The 13975-nt window shown below is 40.9% G+C and overlaps 3 protein-coding genes across 5 annotated transcripts; 1 reads left to right on the plus strand and 2 right to left on the minus strand.

Moving 5' to 3' along the window:
* The first annotated feature begins 2006 nt into the window (after positions 1–2006).
* LOC106928416 (chemerin-like receptor 1) lies at positions 2007–4146 on the plus strand. The gene is made up of 2 exons (XM_015004671.2): positions 2007–2040; positions 2422–4146. Exon 2 carries the CDS (start codon positions 2459–2461, stop codon positions 3506–3508), a length of 1050 nt encoding a protein of 349 aa, XP_014860157.2. The 5' UTR covers positions 2007–2040; positions 2422–2458; the 3' UTR covers positions 3509–4146.
* Positions 4147–5083: 937 nt separating this feature from the next.
* LOC106928427 (chymotrypsin-like protease CTRL-1) lies at positions 5084–6978 on the minus strand. The gene is made up of 7 exons (XM_015004691.2): positions 6881–6978; positions 6594–6697; positions 6410–6489; positions 6240–6321; positions 5948–6128; positions 5681–5811; positions 5084–5374 (listed from the first exon to the last, which is right to left on the minus strand). Exons 1-7 carry the CDS (start codon positions 6924–6926, stop codon positions 5213–5215), a joined length of 786 nt encoding a protein of 261 aa, XP_014860177.1. The 5' UTR covers positions 6927–6978; the 3' UTR covers positions 5084–5212.
* A 558-nt stretch (positions 6979–7536) lies between these two features.
* Positions 7537–12993, minus strand: LOC106928425 (heat shock cognate 71 kDa protein-like). Of its 3 annotated transcripts, XM_088014072.1 has the most exons (10): positions 12870–12987; positions 12529–12547; positions 11559–11763; positions 11187–11392; positions 10938–11090; positions 10304–10859; positions 10006–10208; positions 8660–8858; positions 8339–8571; positions 7537–8146 (listed from the first exon to the last, which is right to left on the minus strand). In XM_088014072.1, the coding sequence occupies exons 3-10, from the start codon at positions 11761–11763 to the stop codon at positions 7928–7930; spliced, it is 1974 nt and encodes a 657-aa protein (XP_087870198.1). In that variant the 5' UTR covers positions 12529–12547; positions 12870–12987; the 3' UTR covers positions 7537–7927. The 3 variants fall into 3 exon arrangements, with proteins under 3 accessions (XP_087870198.1, XP_087870197.1, XP_087870199.1); XM_088014071.1 differs by lacking the exon at positions 12529–12547 and having other exon boundaries at positions 12870–12993; XM_088014073.1 differs by lacking the exon at positions 12529–12547 and having other exon boundaries at positions 11559–11697.
* Between the last annotated feature and the right edge of the window lie 982 nt (positions 12994–13975).

Genomic DNA, 13975 nt, shown 5'->3' on the forward strand with positions numbered 1-13975 from the left:
TGAACACCTGATTTAAATGCACAGGAAAAGGCTAGTGAGTCAGCAATATGGCAGGATGTGTACTAGACACTGAGCCTGACAAAAACACCTCCTCACCCAAAGACATAGTTTTAGAGTCTATATGTATAACTGTAACCAAAAAACAAAACAAAACAAAAAAAACACACACAACCATTAAGAAAGATTCTCAGGTTTCTTTCATTTATAACAAGAGTGGTGGTTTCATCTGAACAAAAGGATTTATATTCAAACAACCAACCTGCAGTCCTTGGGATGACCAAGGCCGATGTAATGGTTGGATTACAGGGAAGGGATGGGGGTGAGGGAAGTGTGAGCTTGGCTTACTGTGCTAAACAAAGTAGACATCCCAGTTGAGCAGAAAAAAAAAAAACTAAATCCAAATGAAAAACTGCATATGTTACTTAAAGGGGATGCCACCACCAAGGGATGGCCACACTCACCAGAGAACCCACAAGCCGAGGAAAAGATACCATTGAACAAGTTGTTGTCTGTTAGAAAACACACGCACGCACGCACGCACGCACGCACACACACACACACACACACACACACTTTGTTGCAGAGTTGTGTTAGGCCCAATGCCACCAGCTGAATGTCATCCACTCAATCTTGCAGTCCTGTTATAACAAGATGATGCCTAAATATAAAACACAGTTGGATGAGCCCAAACAGTCGAGCAATGCAAAGGGCAAAGAGAAGCCAAAAGGACAGAGGCAAAACAACAGTGTTCCCTCAGCCAGCTGGAGCGGTAGCGGCCCAGCAGTAGCCCTTCTGCTACTGCTCAGAAAGAGCTAATTTCTGTGCCAGAGGCAAAGCAGGCATCAAAAAGCAATCAGGTGATGCCTCTTACATCTCAAAGTGAGGGGAAGCATCAAGCTTAGCTTACTAATTTCTGTGTTTACCCGCAGGAAAACAGCAGCTTAGTACAAACATAGAAGAAGCAAACAAGACGTTTTACCACATACCAGCTCTGATCCAGGTGGAGAAGCAGGAAGGGGCGCACAACAGAATAGCCTATAAAGTTTATTACAAACTTTATACGCCAAAAGACGTTGCAAAAAGAAGCTGCTGAGTGACATGCAAGTGATCTGAATGAGGCGTACACTCTGTGTCAACCAAGAGCTCAGCACTGTCATCGGCTGTGTTAGGTGAACCGATTGGTGATTAGCTGATGGACAACCAAGCGGCAGATGATTCGATTAAACCATGGAGCTGAATTCTCTCCCGCCACAGCAAGGCAGCAACAGCACAGTTCAAAGTGCTTTAAATATTCAATTCAAGCCTGTAAAGTCACCAAGCAATAATGTTCTTGGACATACTTTTTGCAGCAAGGCAGTAAGTGTTGAAATGTTTTTACTACTGTTGAAAAATAGACAATAACAAATTGTGCAGACATAAGGCTGTTATTGCATGCTGTGCCAAACCCGAGAGTCTGACTGGAAAAGTCCCCAATCGAATTAGAACAGAGGAGGCAGAGCAGATGCTGAGGTGAGCTGCATGTAGAATTGTTCAGTTCAATGTACTGAGCACTGACTGGTTTAAGGTCATGTGACTGGGGTTGTGAAACATTGGGGAACTTCAAAATGCTTTGCCGTGAATAGATTTTGCTCCACTATTGTTGAACAAAGTTGCTGGAGATTGCTTATGGTTGTGATCGCAAACCAATTTTCCTTCGGGATTTATTTTTTCATTAGTTGTGTCAAGTCACCTGAAACACTAAAGCAGCCAAAGGCTATAGGATTGGTTTGTGTAAGGAAAAGTAAAATAAATTGACAGAAGTCTCCGGCAGTTTAACAGGCATAATGTAACGCCTGTATATAAGACATCACCAGAATGTCTTGTCTTATAAGTTGTTTTACAAATTTGGCATCATTTTCTGGGTAATGTTTTCTTTATCCACCCCCTCTAAGTGACTTCCCTGTCAAATTTGCATTTGAGAGGGAGGAGTAAAAAGAGAGATAAATATGAGGAAGACTGCAGAGATCAGTCACAATAAAGACTTCGGACACTTCAAGGACAGTAAGGACGAGTAACATATCTTTAAAACTACTTACTTCAAAATCACTAAACTGTTGGATTATTTAAACAGGATTTGCAGAAATATTTGTGTAGTAACATTTTAAATACCATTTAAATGTATTTGTCGAGAAATCTTTGTTTTAAGGTAGCAATTAGTTCATTTGTTTTCAATCCATTAAATAGTAAAATAGACGATGCATATTGAAAAGCAGGGTATAGGGAACAAGCTGCTATCTCTATTTGCAATCACAAGTGATATGCCATTCAAAATTGTAGCAGAAGGAAGTGTTAAATGGATTGTGTACGTATGAGAAAAATGCTTGTTCTCTCCATGTAGACTGGAGAATCTTTCTTCAATTGATTCCATTTTTCTTTCATCAGATATCAGTTCCAGAGCCCACACACATCTGGATTGGACATGGGAGTCGACCATATTGGGATGTTCTCCCTGGTTATGTATTGCCTGATTACTCTGGTTGGGACGGTGGGTAATGGTCTGATCATCTACATGACCGGCTTCAAGATGAAGAAAACCGTCAACACTGTGTGGTTTCTCAACTTGGCTCTGGCCGACTTCCTCTTTACAGCATTCCTGGTGTTTTCAGCAGTCTCTCTCTCTCAGCAGCACCACTGGCCCTTTGGAGAATTTATGTGCAAACTCAACAACTTTGTGAGCTTGGTCAACATGTTTGCCAGCGTCTTTTTTCTGGCAGCCATCAGTCTGGATCGTTGCGTGTCCATCTGGGTGGTGGTGTGGGCACAAAACAAGCGCACCGTCCGCAAAGCTCAAGTCATAAGTGCTGCAATCTGGTTGGCTGCAGCCGTCTGTAGCACACCTTATGCATACTTTCGTACTGTGGAAGTTGGCAAGAATCAGACAAACTGCTGGTACCCTTCAACTATGACAGAAAACCAACACTGGACATTGTGTATATTCCGCTTTGTTATGGGTTTTCTCATCCCGTTCCTGGCTATATTTTTCTCACATGTGGCCATATGGATTCGCGCCAGGCGTATGCAGAGAATGAAGAAACAAAGATGTCACCGGATCATTTTCTCCATCATTTTTGCATTCTTTATCTGCTGGTTGCCTTTTCATGTTTTGGGTTTCATTCAATTAAAATTTCCTGCTTCCTCAGATGTACAGAACTTTATTCGTGTTGCAGGTCCTCTAACTGTAAGTCTTGCCTTCATGAACAGCTGCTTGAACCCCATCCTCTATGTTTTCATGTGTGAAGAGTTCCAGAAGAAGCTCAAGCAGTCCATTTGTTCTGTGATAGAGAGCGCTCTGGCGGAAGACCATGTGTTATTCGGATCCTCTCGCTCACTCTCATCACACTTTTCATCGACTCTCCAAAGATGCGCTGTGGAGGAAAAACAGGCTGTGACTTCTCCAACCTTCACAGGGACCAATCTGGTTCCCACAGAAATACAAGGGAGTCCCGAGGAAGACTTAAACAAATTATAGGAAAATAGGAACATCAAATAAGTTTCTTAGATGGCAAGTGGCCTGCACTTGTGTGGTACTTTGTTCTACATTCAGCCATCCAACCATTCAGACACATTCTCGCACTGAGGGGAGCCACAGCTGCCCAGGAGCAGTCTGAACTTTCTTGCCCAAGGACACAACGACGCAGCGGGGCTTTGACCTGCTCCTACCACCATCGCCATGATGTAAATGTTCTTAACATTAGTAAAAATATCATGTGAAGATACAGCAGAGAGAAACAAAGTGCTGCCAATTAAAGTTGGAAATAACTTCTAAATTATTAGTTATAAAGTAATTGATGTTCAACAGTTTAAAGTGAAGTTAATGTCAAACTTACACTTTCATTTGAGAACAAACTATCATTTTCTTGGTGTATTTCTACTTTTCATGGCTCTGACATTTTGTAATAAATGTATGTAAATGTTTATAACAGCATCACCTCGTGATGGTTGGTGCCACGGGAGATGAATTAATGTAGAAATAAAAGTGTGCTAATGAATCAGTGGTGTTCTCCGTAGATATGCAAATATGCCCCACAATATTCATGATTGCTTTTTCTTTTAATATTACATGTACGATTGAGTGTCTGTTTTAATAATAAATTAAAAAACCTGAAATCTGGACAATTTATTGATGGAATGAGCTGGAACCAATACAGGACGCTAACACAGTACATTAATTTATTTTTTTCTTAATTAATTAATCTAATAAATTGATATTAATTAGTAATGTTGATTATGGCAGGAAGAAACAGTAAAGTATGAATACATATTTGATAAATATGAATAAAAAAAACATACACCTTGTGGTACCCATCAGTCACTTTAGACCTTACTATGGGCAACTGCTTGACACTTATGGAAACATTAAAAGTCACTTTAACAAGCCTTTAGATGCCACTCCCATATTAATGTTATCTGAAAGACCATGTGTGTTGTGCAACGAGAATGGTCGCACTGTGTTTGTTTCTAAGAAGTAGTTGGCGCTATTGTAACTTTATGAAGTTGGATGTCTCATGCTAATTTTACAAGTGCTTTTGCTGACTTAATTACTTCAAAAAACAGCACAAATGGTCACAAGCTCCTAAAAACACATGCACTGCTAAGAGCATTATGTGGATTTTGTTTTTATCTCCGGATACTTGAACATTTTTTTTCTTTACTTATTTATCTTAAAACTAAATGTTTTCAAACCTTTAAAACTTAAATTAAAGTCATTCTCTTGTTGACCATGTCAGTATAAATTCTGATATTGCACATATGCACACAGATATACACACACCCACACATACACATATGTTTTCCTATCTTCACAAGGACTTTGCATTGGCCTCCATTCATTTGCACTCATTTCTGTAGCTTAATTCTGACACTCATCCTAAATGTAGCTATCACCAGTTCATGCTTAACTCTAAACCTGATCTAAACTCAATTTACACCTTAGTCCTAAACCTTACCCACAACCAGTCAGTGCTCACAACCTAGCATGAGTTAGGAAAATACGCATATACACACATGCATACATACATATCTTATTTAAGAACATGACTCCAGCAAGTCTGCAAGATTTTATTGCTTGATTTCTTGAGAATGCACCAAACAGCAACCCTTGGGACACTGGTTCTATTTATTCACAGTACGATCCAACTTCATCTTTAATATGTTTGCATTAATGTTTTGCCGATTAGTTGTAAGCAAGGGTCTGGTCGATCCAGCTGCGCAGGTAGGACACGCGTGCATACACTGCCGGGGCGTACACGTTGCAGTTGGAGGTGCCCCAAGACACAATACCCGCAAGATACCACACACCACTGCTTTCACACACCAGAGGGCCACCAGAGTCACCCTGCAACAAGGCAAATAGTTTACAAGATTAACTCAAGATAAATGAACTTGCATTCTTACAGTGTCTGTGTTCTGCCTTCTGTGAGCACTGAGTTCAAAACAGGAAAAAGTGTAGCAATAGCACAGTTGCTGACTCAGATGATGTATACACGACCACACACTCGCATTTCATAGAAATTTTTTAAAAGAGCACATTTAGTTTCACATTTCACACGTTACAAATGTATTTTGCAAACTTATTATTCAGTAGTCATTTTAAGCTTATGTTTTTTACTCAATAAAGTCTAGCCATTGAACTGCACGTTACCTGGCAGGAAGACACTCCAGAAGCGCCAGCACAGATCATGACGTCGGTGATTCTGCTGGTACCCCAGTAATTTCTGCACTGAGCAGGGCTGAGCAGAGGCAGGGAGGTCTGCTGCAGGTAACGAGGGCTTGCTGAGAAGACAGAAAAAAAAAAATAATACAACCACTCCAAATCCGTTACAGTGCTTTTTCTTCTCTCTCTATAAGGTTTTCCAGCTTTGATGCTTGTAAAAAGATCCTGCTTAGACATGTAGAGAGGCTCACTCACAGGTTTGTCCTGTCCTTCCCCATCCGGTGGTGACACATTTGGTTCCGGAGGGGATACTGCTGCTGGAGGAGAGCAAGCACACCGGAGACACGCGGGAGTTGAACTGTGCTGGGGAGGAGAGCCTCAGAAGTGTGATGTCGTAGTTAAGGGTGTTTGAGTTGAAGTAAGGGTGGGTGATGGCCTGTACGTAGAGGTGAAGAAAACATGTCAAATTACTTCCAAGAAAGTTGAAATATCTTTGAAACGGTCACACAGATAAAAAGCTCACGTTTTAGAAAGGGATTTTCCTTACCCTAGAAATGGTCTTGACCTGAATGGGCTCGCTGTTGTACTGACGATCGTGCTCACCCAGGATCACACGGTGGTTTGACGGCCTATCAGAATGAAAGGTCATTTTACTAATTACTCACTTTTAGTAAACAGTTTTCAAATGTTTGCAATGGGACACATCTAGCAACTTACGACACACGGCAGTGAGCAGCTGTGACAACCCAGTACTCGTTGATCAGTGATCCTCCACAGAAGTGAAACCCGCTGCCGTCCTAAGTTTGGAACAATGTCTCTTCAAGAGATTTTTCTTTGCCTGAGGTTTTTGTTTTCGCATGATTCAACAGAACTGAGAATTTCAGAAGACTGAGCGACGTACCTGAAGAGAAACTTGCCAGGGCCAGGAACCGGACACTGCATTCTCGCCATTAACAATCTTGTTGTATCCGCTCACCTGGGGCTTAATAGTAGGCACTCCACACCCTGAGGCCCAAAGATTAAATCCAGCATCATTGCAATGGCTATGCTCAGTTATATTACAGTGTAATCAGTGCATATGTAGCTACAATCCAATTAAAGTGTGAATTGTCAATGATGTTTTCACTGCATTTCTTTTATGGGTTGCCTTGAGATGAAAGCATGAAATAAAGTTATAGTGCCACTCACCCAGTGTGGAGGCCACAAGGGCAAAACAGCTAATAAGCAAGAACATAATTGTGGCCCAACTTTGATTCAAGTCTACCCTTTCTGGTAGCTTTGTCCTACACAAGCTTTTATAGGTGCATCCCACACGACTGACCCTGACTTCTGTGGGTAGCCATTAGTATAAACCCCTCCCCATCCATGTTTCACCAGCCCCCGCGTGAGAAAACACCACCTGCCGACAAGCACCATCGACAATCTAAAGTCACACTCGAATTAGAAAAAAATAGATCACATAATTATTTGATTTGGAAGAAGCAGCAACATGGTTTTCCTTTGCTGTTGCTATTAAAAAATGATCCAGTAAGTGAAGCTTGCTTCTTGCTTCTGAACAGCAACGTGCATCAAGAACATCAAGAACAGACAACACGTTCTGTTGATAAACACTTACTTCTCCTACTCGGGAGCTCTGTTTTTAACACCTTTTCTTTAATTTCTTGTGAGGAAAGTTGATACAACCAATTTGACCTTTTTTGCTCCCAAAATCCATTGAAACTAATTAGTAAACAGACTCTACCTGAGTAATTTGATCTTAGTATAAATGCAGCTGTGTGAATTTCTCAGAGGTTTTTTTGACAACACAAACAGCATCATGAAGATCAATGAACACAGCAGACAGGTCAGGGATAAAGATGCTTAGATGTTTATTGCAAGATTTTAGGCTTTAACAGCTGAAATATCTCCAGCTTTAAACATGTTTTGTCTGTTCAACCCATCTGAATTTCTATCTGAAATATATGACTATTCAAAAGTGAAAATATTGCTCAGTTGTCCCTGTGCAATTTGCAACAAGTTCAATATGTGGTAGAAGGTACTCTGGCCACATCAGACCAAAACTTTAACCATACACAGGTATGTATGAACATTTTTAGCAATAGCTCATTGTAATGCCGTAGAGCAAAATTAAGTTGAATTTTTATGGTGTGCCCATTTGGCACAAAATGCATGGTTTGAACAGCCACTACATGTGGTCAAGCTACGATAAGTAACTGTTGTGCTTATTGCTTATATTTAGTCGACTTCCTCGATGGTTGGGCCAGAGGAGGAACCAGCTCCGGCTCCACCCGGCATTCCTCCTGGCATTCCTCCTGGCATTCCTCCTGGCATTCCTCCTGGCATTCCTCCTGGCATTCCTCCTGGCATGCCCCCCTGGTACAGCTTAGAGATTATGGGGTTGCAAATCTTCTCCAGCTCTTTCTGCTGGTGCTCATACTCCTCCTTCTCAGCTGTCTGAGTAAAGAAAAAGAAGCAGATAAATGTGATGTAAGAGCTGGAACTGTGTAAAAACTAAATAAGGAAGTGGAAAGATGTCTATCTATCACAGTTTCTCTGCTACACATCTGTGATTTCACAACTTTTTCAAACACGAAACTCTTGCTTTTGGATTTTAATGAAAGGCTTTTTAATTTGCAGATATCTCACCTGGTTCCTGTCCAGCCAGGCGATTACTTCATTACACTTGTCTATGATAGTCTTTTTGTCCTCGGGACTGATCTTGTCCTGGAGCTTCTCGTCTTCCACTGTGCTCTTCATGTTGAAGGCCAGGGACTCGAGAGAGTTTTTGGCAGTGATCTTGTCTCTCTGGGCCTCATCTTCAGACCTGAACTGTTCTGCTTCCTGCACCATGCGCTCAATGTCTTCCTTGCTCAGTCGACCTGAGGAAGAATGAAACGTAAAGCTTGCTTCAGTCACTTTACAACCTTCTCTGATGAACAATCTTTGCCCTGTAACATGTGGTCCAACCTTTGTCATTGGTGATGGTGATCTTGTTCTCCTTTCCGGTGCTTTTGTCGACTGCCGAGACGTTGAGAATGCCGTTGGCATCAATGTCAAAGGTCACCTCGATCTGAGGGACTCCTCTGGGAGCAGGCGGGATACCAGTCAATTCAAATTTCCCCAAGATATTGTTATCTTTGGTCATGGCTCTTTCCCCTTCGTAAACCTAAAACAGGGTATCGATGTTAAGTTTATTGGCTCAATGAACATTTTCAACACTAAGGCACAGTGCAATTAAAAAGGATTTTATCCCCTTACAGATTTATCCTGTTCTTGCTGTTTTTCACACTTGAGTTCTTCAAACAATCAAAGTAATTTTAATATCAAACAAAGTTAACACAAATTAATTAATAATGGAGTTTCAAAGCAAACAGATCAAGCCTCAATATTTCAATTGGGTTAGAGTCTAGGCTTGGACAGTCTAAAATCAATTTTAGTCGATTCAGAGGTGGAGTTCCTGGTGTGGTTTGGATTATTTTTACTACTTGTACGTATACAACTATAAATTATGATAAGAGTGCAGGAGTTCAAGGTCTCAAACTAATTAGCCAAACAGTCTCACTCTGGATTTTATTGTTTCTTAAATAATGGCAAGTTGTACAGATGCATCAAATTCCACTGGTCTGGCAGTAATCAGACCTGGGTCAAATTGAACTTTTTTTTTTTTTAAATAGTTACTAATTTAATTACATAATTCAATTGTTACTTTTGACATAGGGCTGGTTTGGATAGGTTTTTTTCTGGTTGAAACCTGTTTTTGTGAACTTTGGTTGATATTTGCCTGACCTGAAGTAGAGAAAAAGGCTGAAACAGCAGAAAGTTGTGAGGGGAGGTAAATAACTTTTCATAGTACTGTATAATATGGGGTATTGTTTGTAAAGTTACACAGTCACAAATTAAAAATAATAATTAACATGCCATAAAAGAAAAAATTGCCGTTTCATTTTCCTAATTGATATTTCCACCATGTTATTTCTGTCATTACCAAATATTTATGTTGGCGCTAAATAGTTTTACATTCTAAACTAAACATTTAGCTTGTTAACTAAATGTTTAGTTTGGAGCCAAATATTTAAATTTGAGATAAATATTTAATTGGCACACACGATATTTAGCTTGCTAATCAAATATTTAGTTTGACATTTATAAATGAATGACTGAGACGGTGAAAATCTGACTGAAAAGTAAACCCTTATTTTAATCTTATGTCTTGCTAAATAACCCAGATTATTCCTGTTAATGTTTCACCGTCTAATCTCACAAAAGTCACCCAAAAGCATGAGGTGTGAACTTTTCTGTGCAGAATGTGCTACCTGAATGAGGACACCAGGTTGGTTGTCGGAGTAGGTGGTGAAGGTTTGGGTTTGTTTAGTTGGAATAGTGGTGTTCCTTTTGATAAGGACCGTCATCACTCCTCCAGCCGTTTCAATTCCCAGGGACAGGGGTGTGACGTCCAGCAGAAGCAGGTCCTGCACATTCTCAGACTTATCGCCAGCCAGGATGGCAGCCTGTACAGCTGTGGGGTTTCCGAATAATGACGTCATTATTACAGGAAAGTTTTTATCTGCACCTTCTTCTAGGCATACAGGAGTAAATTCTGCGGAGGCCTACCTGCCCCGTACGCAACCGCCTCATCCGGGTTGATGCTCTTGTTCAAGTCGCGCCCGTTGAAGAAGTCCTGCAAAAGCTTTTGGATCTTCGGAATACGCGTGGAGCCGCCCACGAGAACAATATCATGGATCTGGCTCTTATCCATCTTGGCGTCCCTCAGGGCCTTCTCCACGGGCTCGAGGGTTCCTCGGAACAGGTCCGCATTGAGTTCTTCGAAGCGAGCCCTGGTGATGGAAGTGTAGAAGTCTGTTCCCTCGTAGAGCGAGTCGATCTCAATGCTGGCCTGGGTGCTGCTGGAGAGGGTGCGCTTAGCTCGCTCGCACGCTGTACGCAGACGGCGCACGGCCCGCTTGTTGTTGATGATGTCCTTTTTGAACTTACGCTTGAACTCGGCAATAAAGTGGTTGACCATGCGGTTGTCAAAGTCCTCCCCACCCAAGTGGGTGTCCCCCGCTGTGGCCTTGACCTCAAAGATGCCGTCCTCAATTGTCAAGACTGACACATCAAAAGTACCGCCACCAAGGTCGAATATGAGAACATTACGCTCACCCCCAACCTAAAGTAAATAGAAGGAAATTATAAAAGCGACATAAAAGCAAGAGGTCAAAATTTTAGCCATTGGATTGATGGTCACCTTTTTGTCCAAGCCGTATGCAATGGCTGCGGCTGTGGGTTCATTGATAATGCGAAGCACATTGAGGCCGGAGATGGTACCGGCATCTTTGGTGGCTTGACGCTGGGAGTCATTGAAGTAAGCAGGAACTGTGATAACTGCATTGTTCACAGGCTGAAATGATGGAAATAATTTCATTTAATGAAAATATATGTCTCATTATAAGTCTTGGTTCAGGAAATTGATTTTTCAGCATCATAAGCAGCATACCTTGCCAAGGTAAGCTTCAGAAATCTCCTTCATTTTGGTGAGAACCATGGAGGAAATCTCCTCGGGGTAGAAGGACTTGATCTCCCCCTTGTATTCGACCTCCATCTTTGGTTTGGAGGAATCATTTATAACCTTGAAGGGCCAGTGTTTCATGTCCGATTGCACCACGGCGTCGTCATACTTGCGACCAATCAGACGCTTGGCATCTGTAGTTAATTCAGCAACAACGAAAAGAAAGTTTCGCTGTGTGTACAGACATTTTGCATTTTAATATGAACTGATGCTAAAAAAAATGAGAAAAGAAACAGATGGAGAAGTGAAATCCTAATTTGTATGATTGTTTCTGACTGTGCAGTCTTGCAGTGTTTTTACCAAATACGGTGTTGGCTGGATTCATGGCCACCTGGTTCTTGGCAGCATCTCCAATAAGCCTCTCTGTGTCAGTGAAGGCCACATAGCTTGGGGTGGTTCTGTTCCCTTGGTCATTGGCAATGATCTCCACTTTGCCATGCTGGAAGATACCCACACATGAATAAGTGGTGCCCAGATCAATGCCTACTGCTGGTCCTTTAGACATCTTCAAAAGACAAACAAAGAGACTTTTAGTATTTCAGCACATTTACACTGTCAGTTCCATCTCAAATCAGTGCATACGGTGTTTATCACACCAACGTCTTTATAAGTCCTTCTGCTTAAGCCTCATAAATTGTTGTAATATCACTGAGAACTCTGTGCATCCACAAGGAACTAGATGTTTTTCAAAAGTAATTTTACAGGCTTGCTAAAGGTCTCATATCCAGTCCAGTCAATTCAATCTAGCTTTATTAAGAAGGAACTTTAAATTTCCAGACGAACTATATTGCTGGACAGAATACATAAAAAAATGTAAAACCTTAAAATGCCAAAATAAAGACACAAATATAGAATACAAAAATAGAAAATACGTTCAAAATATTACCAGCCGTGCAATAAAAGGCTTATAAAATAAGCAGAAACTCAGATCAACATATCATGTGGTGTCAAAGGCCAAGGCGAAGAAATTAGCTCGTGACTTAAAAGCAGGCAGTGATGCAGTCACATAGTTCAACCTGCCACAGCAAAGGCCTCATTTTTGTGTTAGGCGTACTGAGGAGCAGCTGGTCAGCTGACCTGATTGATCGACAAAGATTAAAAAGAAAATTGTGGCTTTGTTGCATAGTAACATAACTGATTAGAGGAGAAATCTAGCAAAGCCCCTGAGTGGCGGAAGCTCTTTGGAGCTGCGCTCACCCAACCGAGAACCATTTTTAGAACAGGAAAATGTCACAATGTTTCTGTGGAAAAGCAGCTCGAAGTGACTTACCCTGAGGCCTGAAACCTTCCTTTTGGAAAAAAAAAATATTGACTTAGATAATTGAGCAACACAAGAGAGAAAAAAGGTGCTGACATAATGTTCCTATGTCTTGCAGAAACACCACAGATAAAATCACTTAGCCGTGAAAATTTGTCAGATTTTGCTTGCACAACTTTGCCATTTTTACTGCACTGATTTTGGTTTCATGTACCATGCCATCGTTTGACAGAGACCATGCAAAGCTGAAACATGTCAGTGCCTCTTACTTTGTATTCAGGCTTTCCAAGCAGCAAACAAGATAGATTATAAAGCGAGGCCAGAAGAGCGATGCTTCCTGTATATTCAGTTACCTTGTGAAGTTAGATGCTCAGGAAGTGATAGTTTACTGAATTAAAGTGATGCCGTATTTTAAACACCGCCGTCTTGAGCTCCTCTCCAGCACTCCCTTCTTCTCCTGGCGGGCAGCGGATGAGTGTCCTGTCCCTCCTGTTTTTATAAGGCTCGGTGCAGGCAGAGCCCACTGGAGGTGTCAGGTGACTCCACCAAGGAAAGTTCTAGACCCATGTTTCTGCTCACTGGCAAGATTTCCTTGAATGAAAGCCGGCTATTATTATCTCGGCACAAATTTTCTAACTAAATAAGATTAAAACTGGAAAGAGGTACATTTGTAGAACTTTGGAAAGTTGCAACGACTTAACTGTTTGACGACAAGACATGAAATATTAAAAAGAAACCTTTCTCAAGAAAACTAACGTTACTCACATGCCTTACTGCACGTGCAAGTGGTTAAATGAATGATACGCAGTGTTGCAAATTTAATTTTTTCAAATGTTTTTACAACTCTTGCTAGTAATTCCAAACAAAAATCGGCAACACATCAAGCAACACACAGTGACAATTTGTGGAAAACATTACAGGGGACATTTTCAAGCCAAAGTTACATAAAGTTGTATATCTCCTGAGGTTATGCTTCTTTATGTAAGCTAATTATTTTTGCACTGTTTTTCCTAACCAACTCCAAATTTGGCCAAAATGACAAAGTTTTACGAGTTTAATTGATAGACAAACCTAATGTAACTTAATGTATAATTTCTAAATGGAAGACATAGGACATGTTTTCAAAAGTTTTTTTTAAAATCTGAAATGTGATATGCATTTGAATTTAGCCAACCTCAGCATTATAAAATGTTATATTCTGCAACATATTTTCAATTGGATTAAAGTTTTCTCTTTTACTGAGCCATCGAGTAATATGGTTTAATGTAAAACATCTTTTGTCGATATTGATCTGGGTTTAGTTTCGTTGTCCTGCTAAAAATGAACCTCCACCACAGGCTCACGTGGTTTACAGTCTCAAACATGTTTTCCTCCAGAATGACCCTGTTTTTAGCTCTGTTTTTCCTTTAGTTGGGTCCAATTGATACTGCATATTTGCAGTAGGGCTTTGGGCACCAAC

Source organism: Poecilia mexicana, unplaced genomic scaffold, assembly GCF_051168715.1.
Source record: "Poecilia mexicana isolate PSO_F unplaced genomic scaffold, ASM5116871v1 scaffold_16, whole genome shotgun sequence".
Lineage (NCBI taxonomy): Eukaryota > Metazoa > Chordata > Actinopteri > Cyprinodontiformes > Poeciliidae > Poecilia > Poecilia mexicana.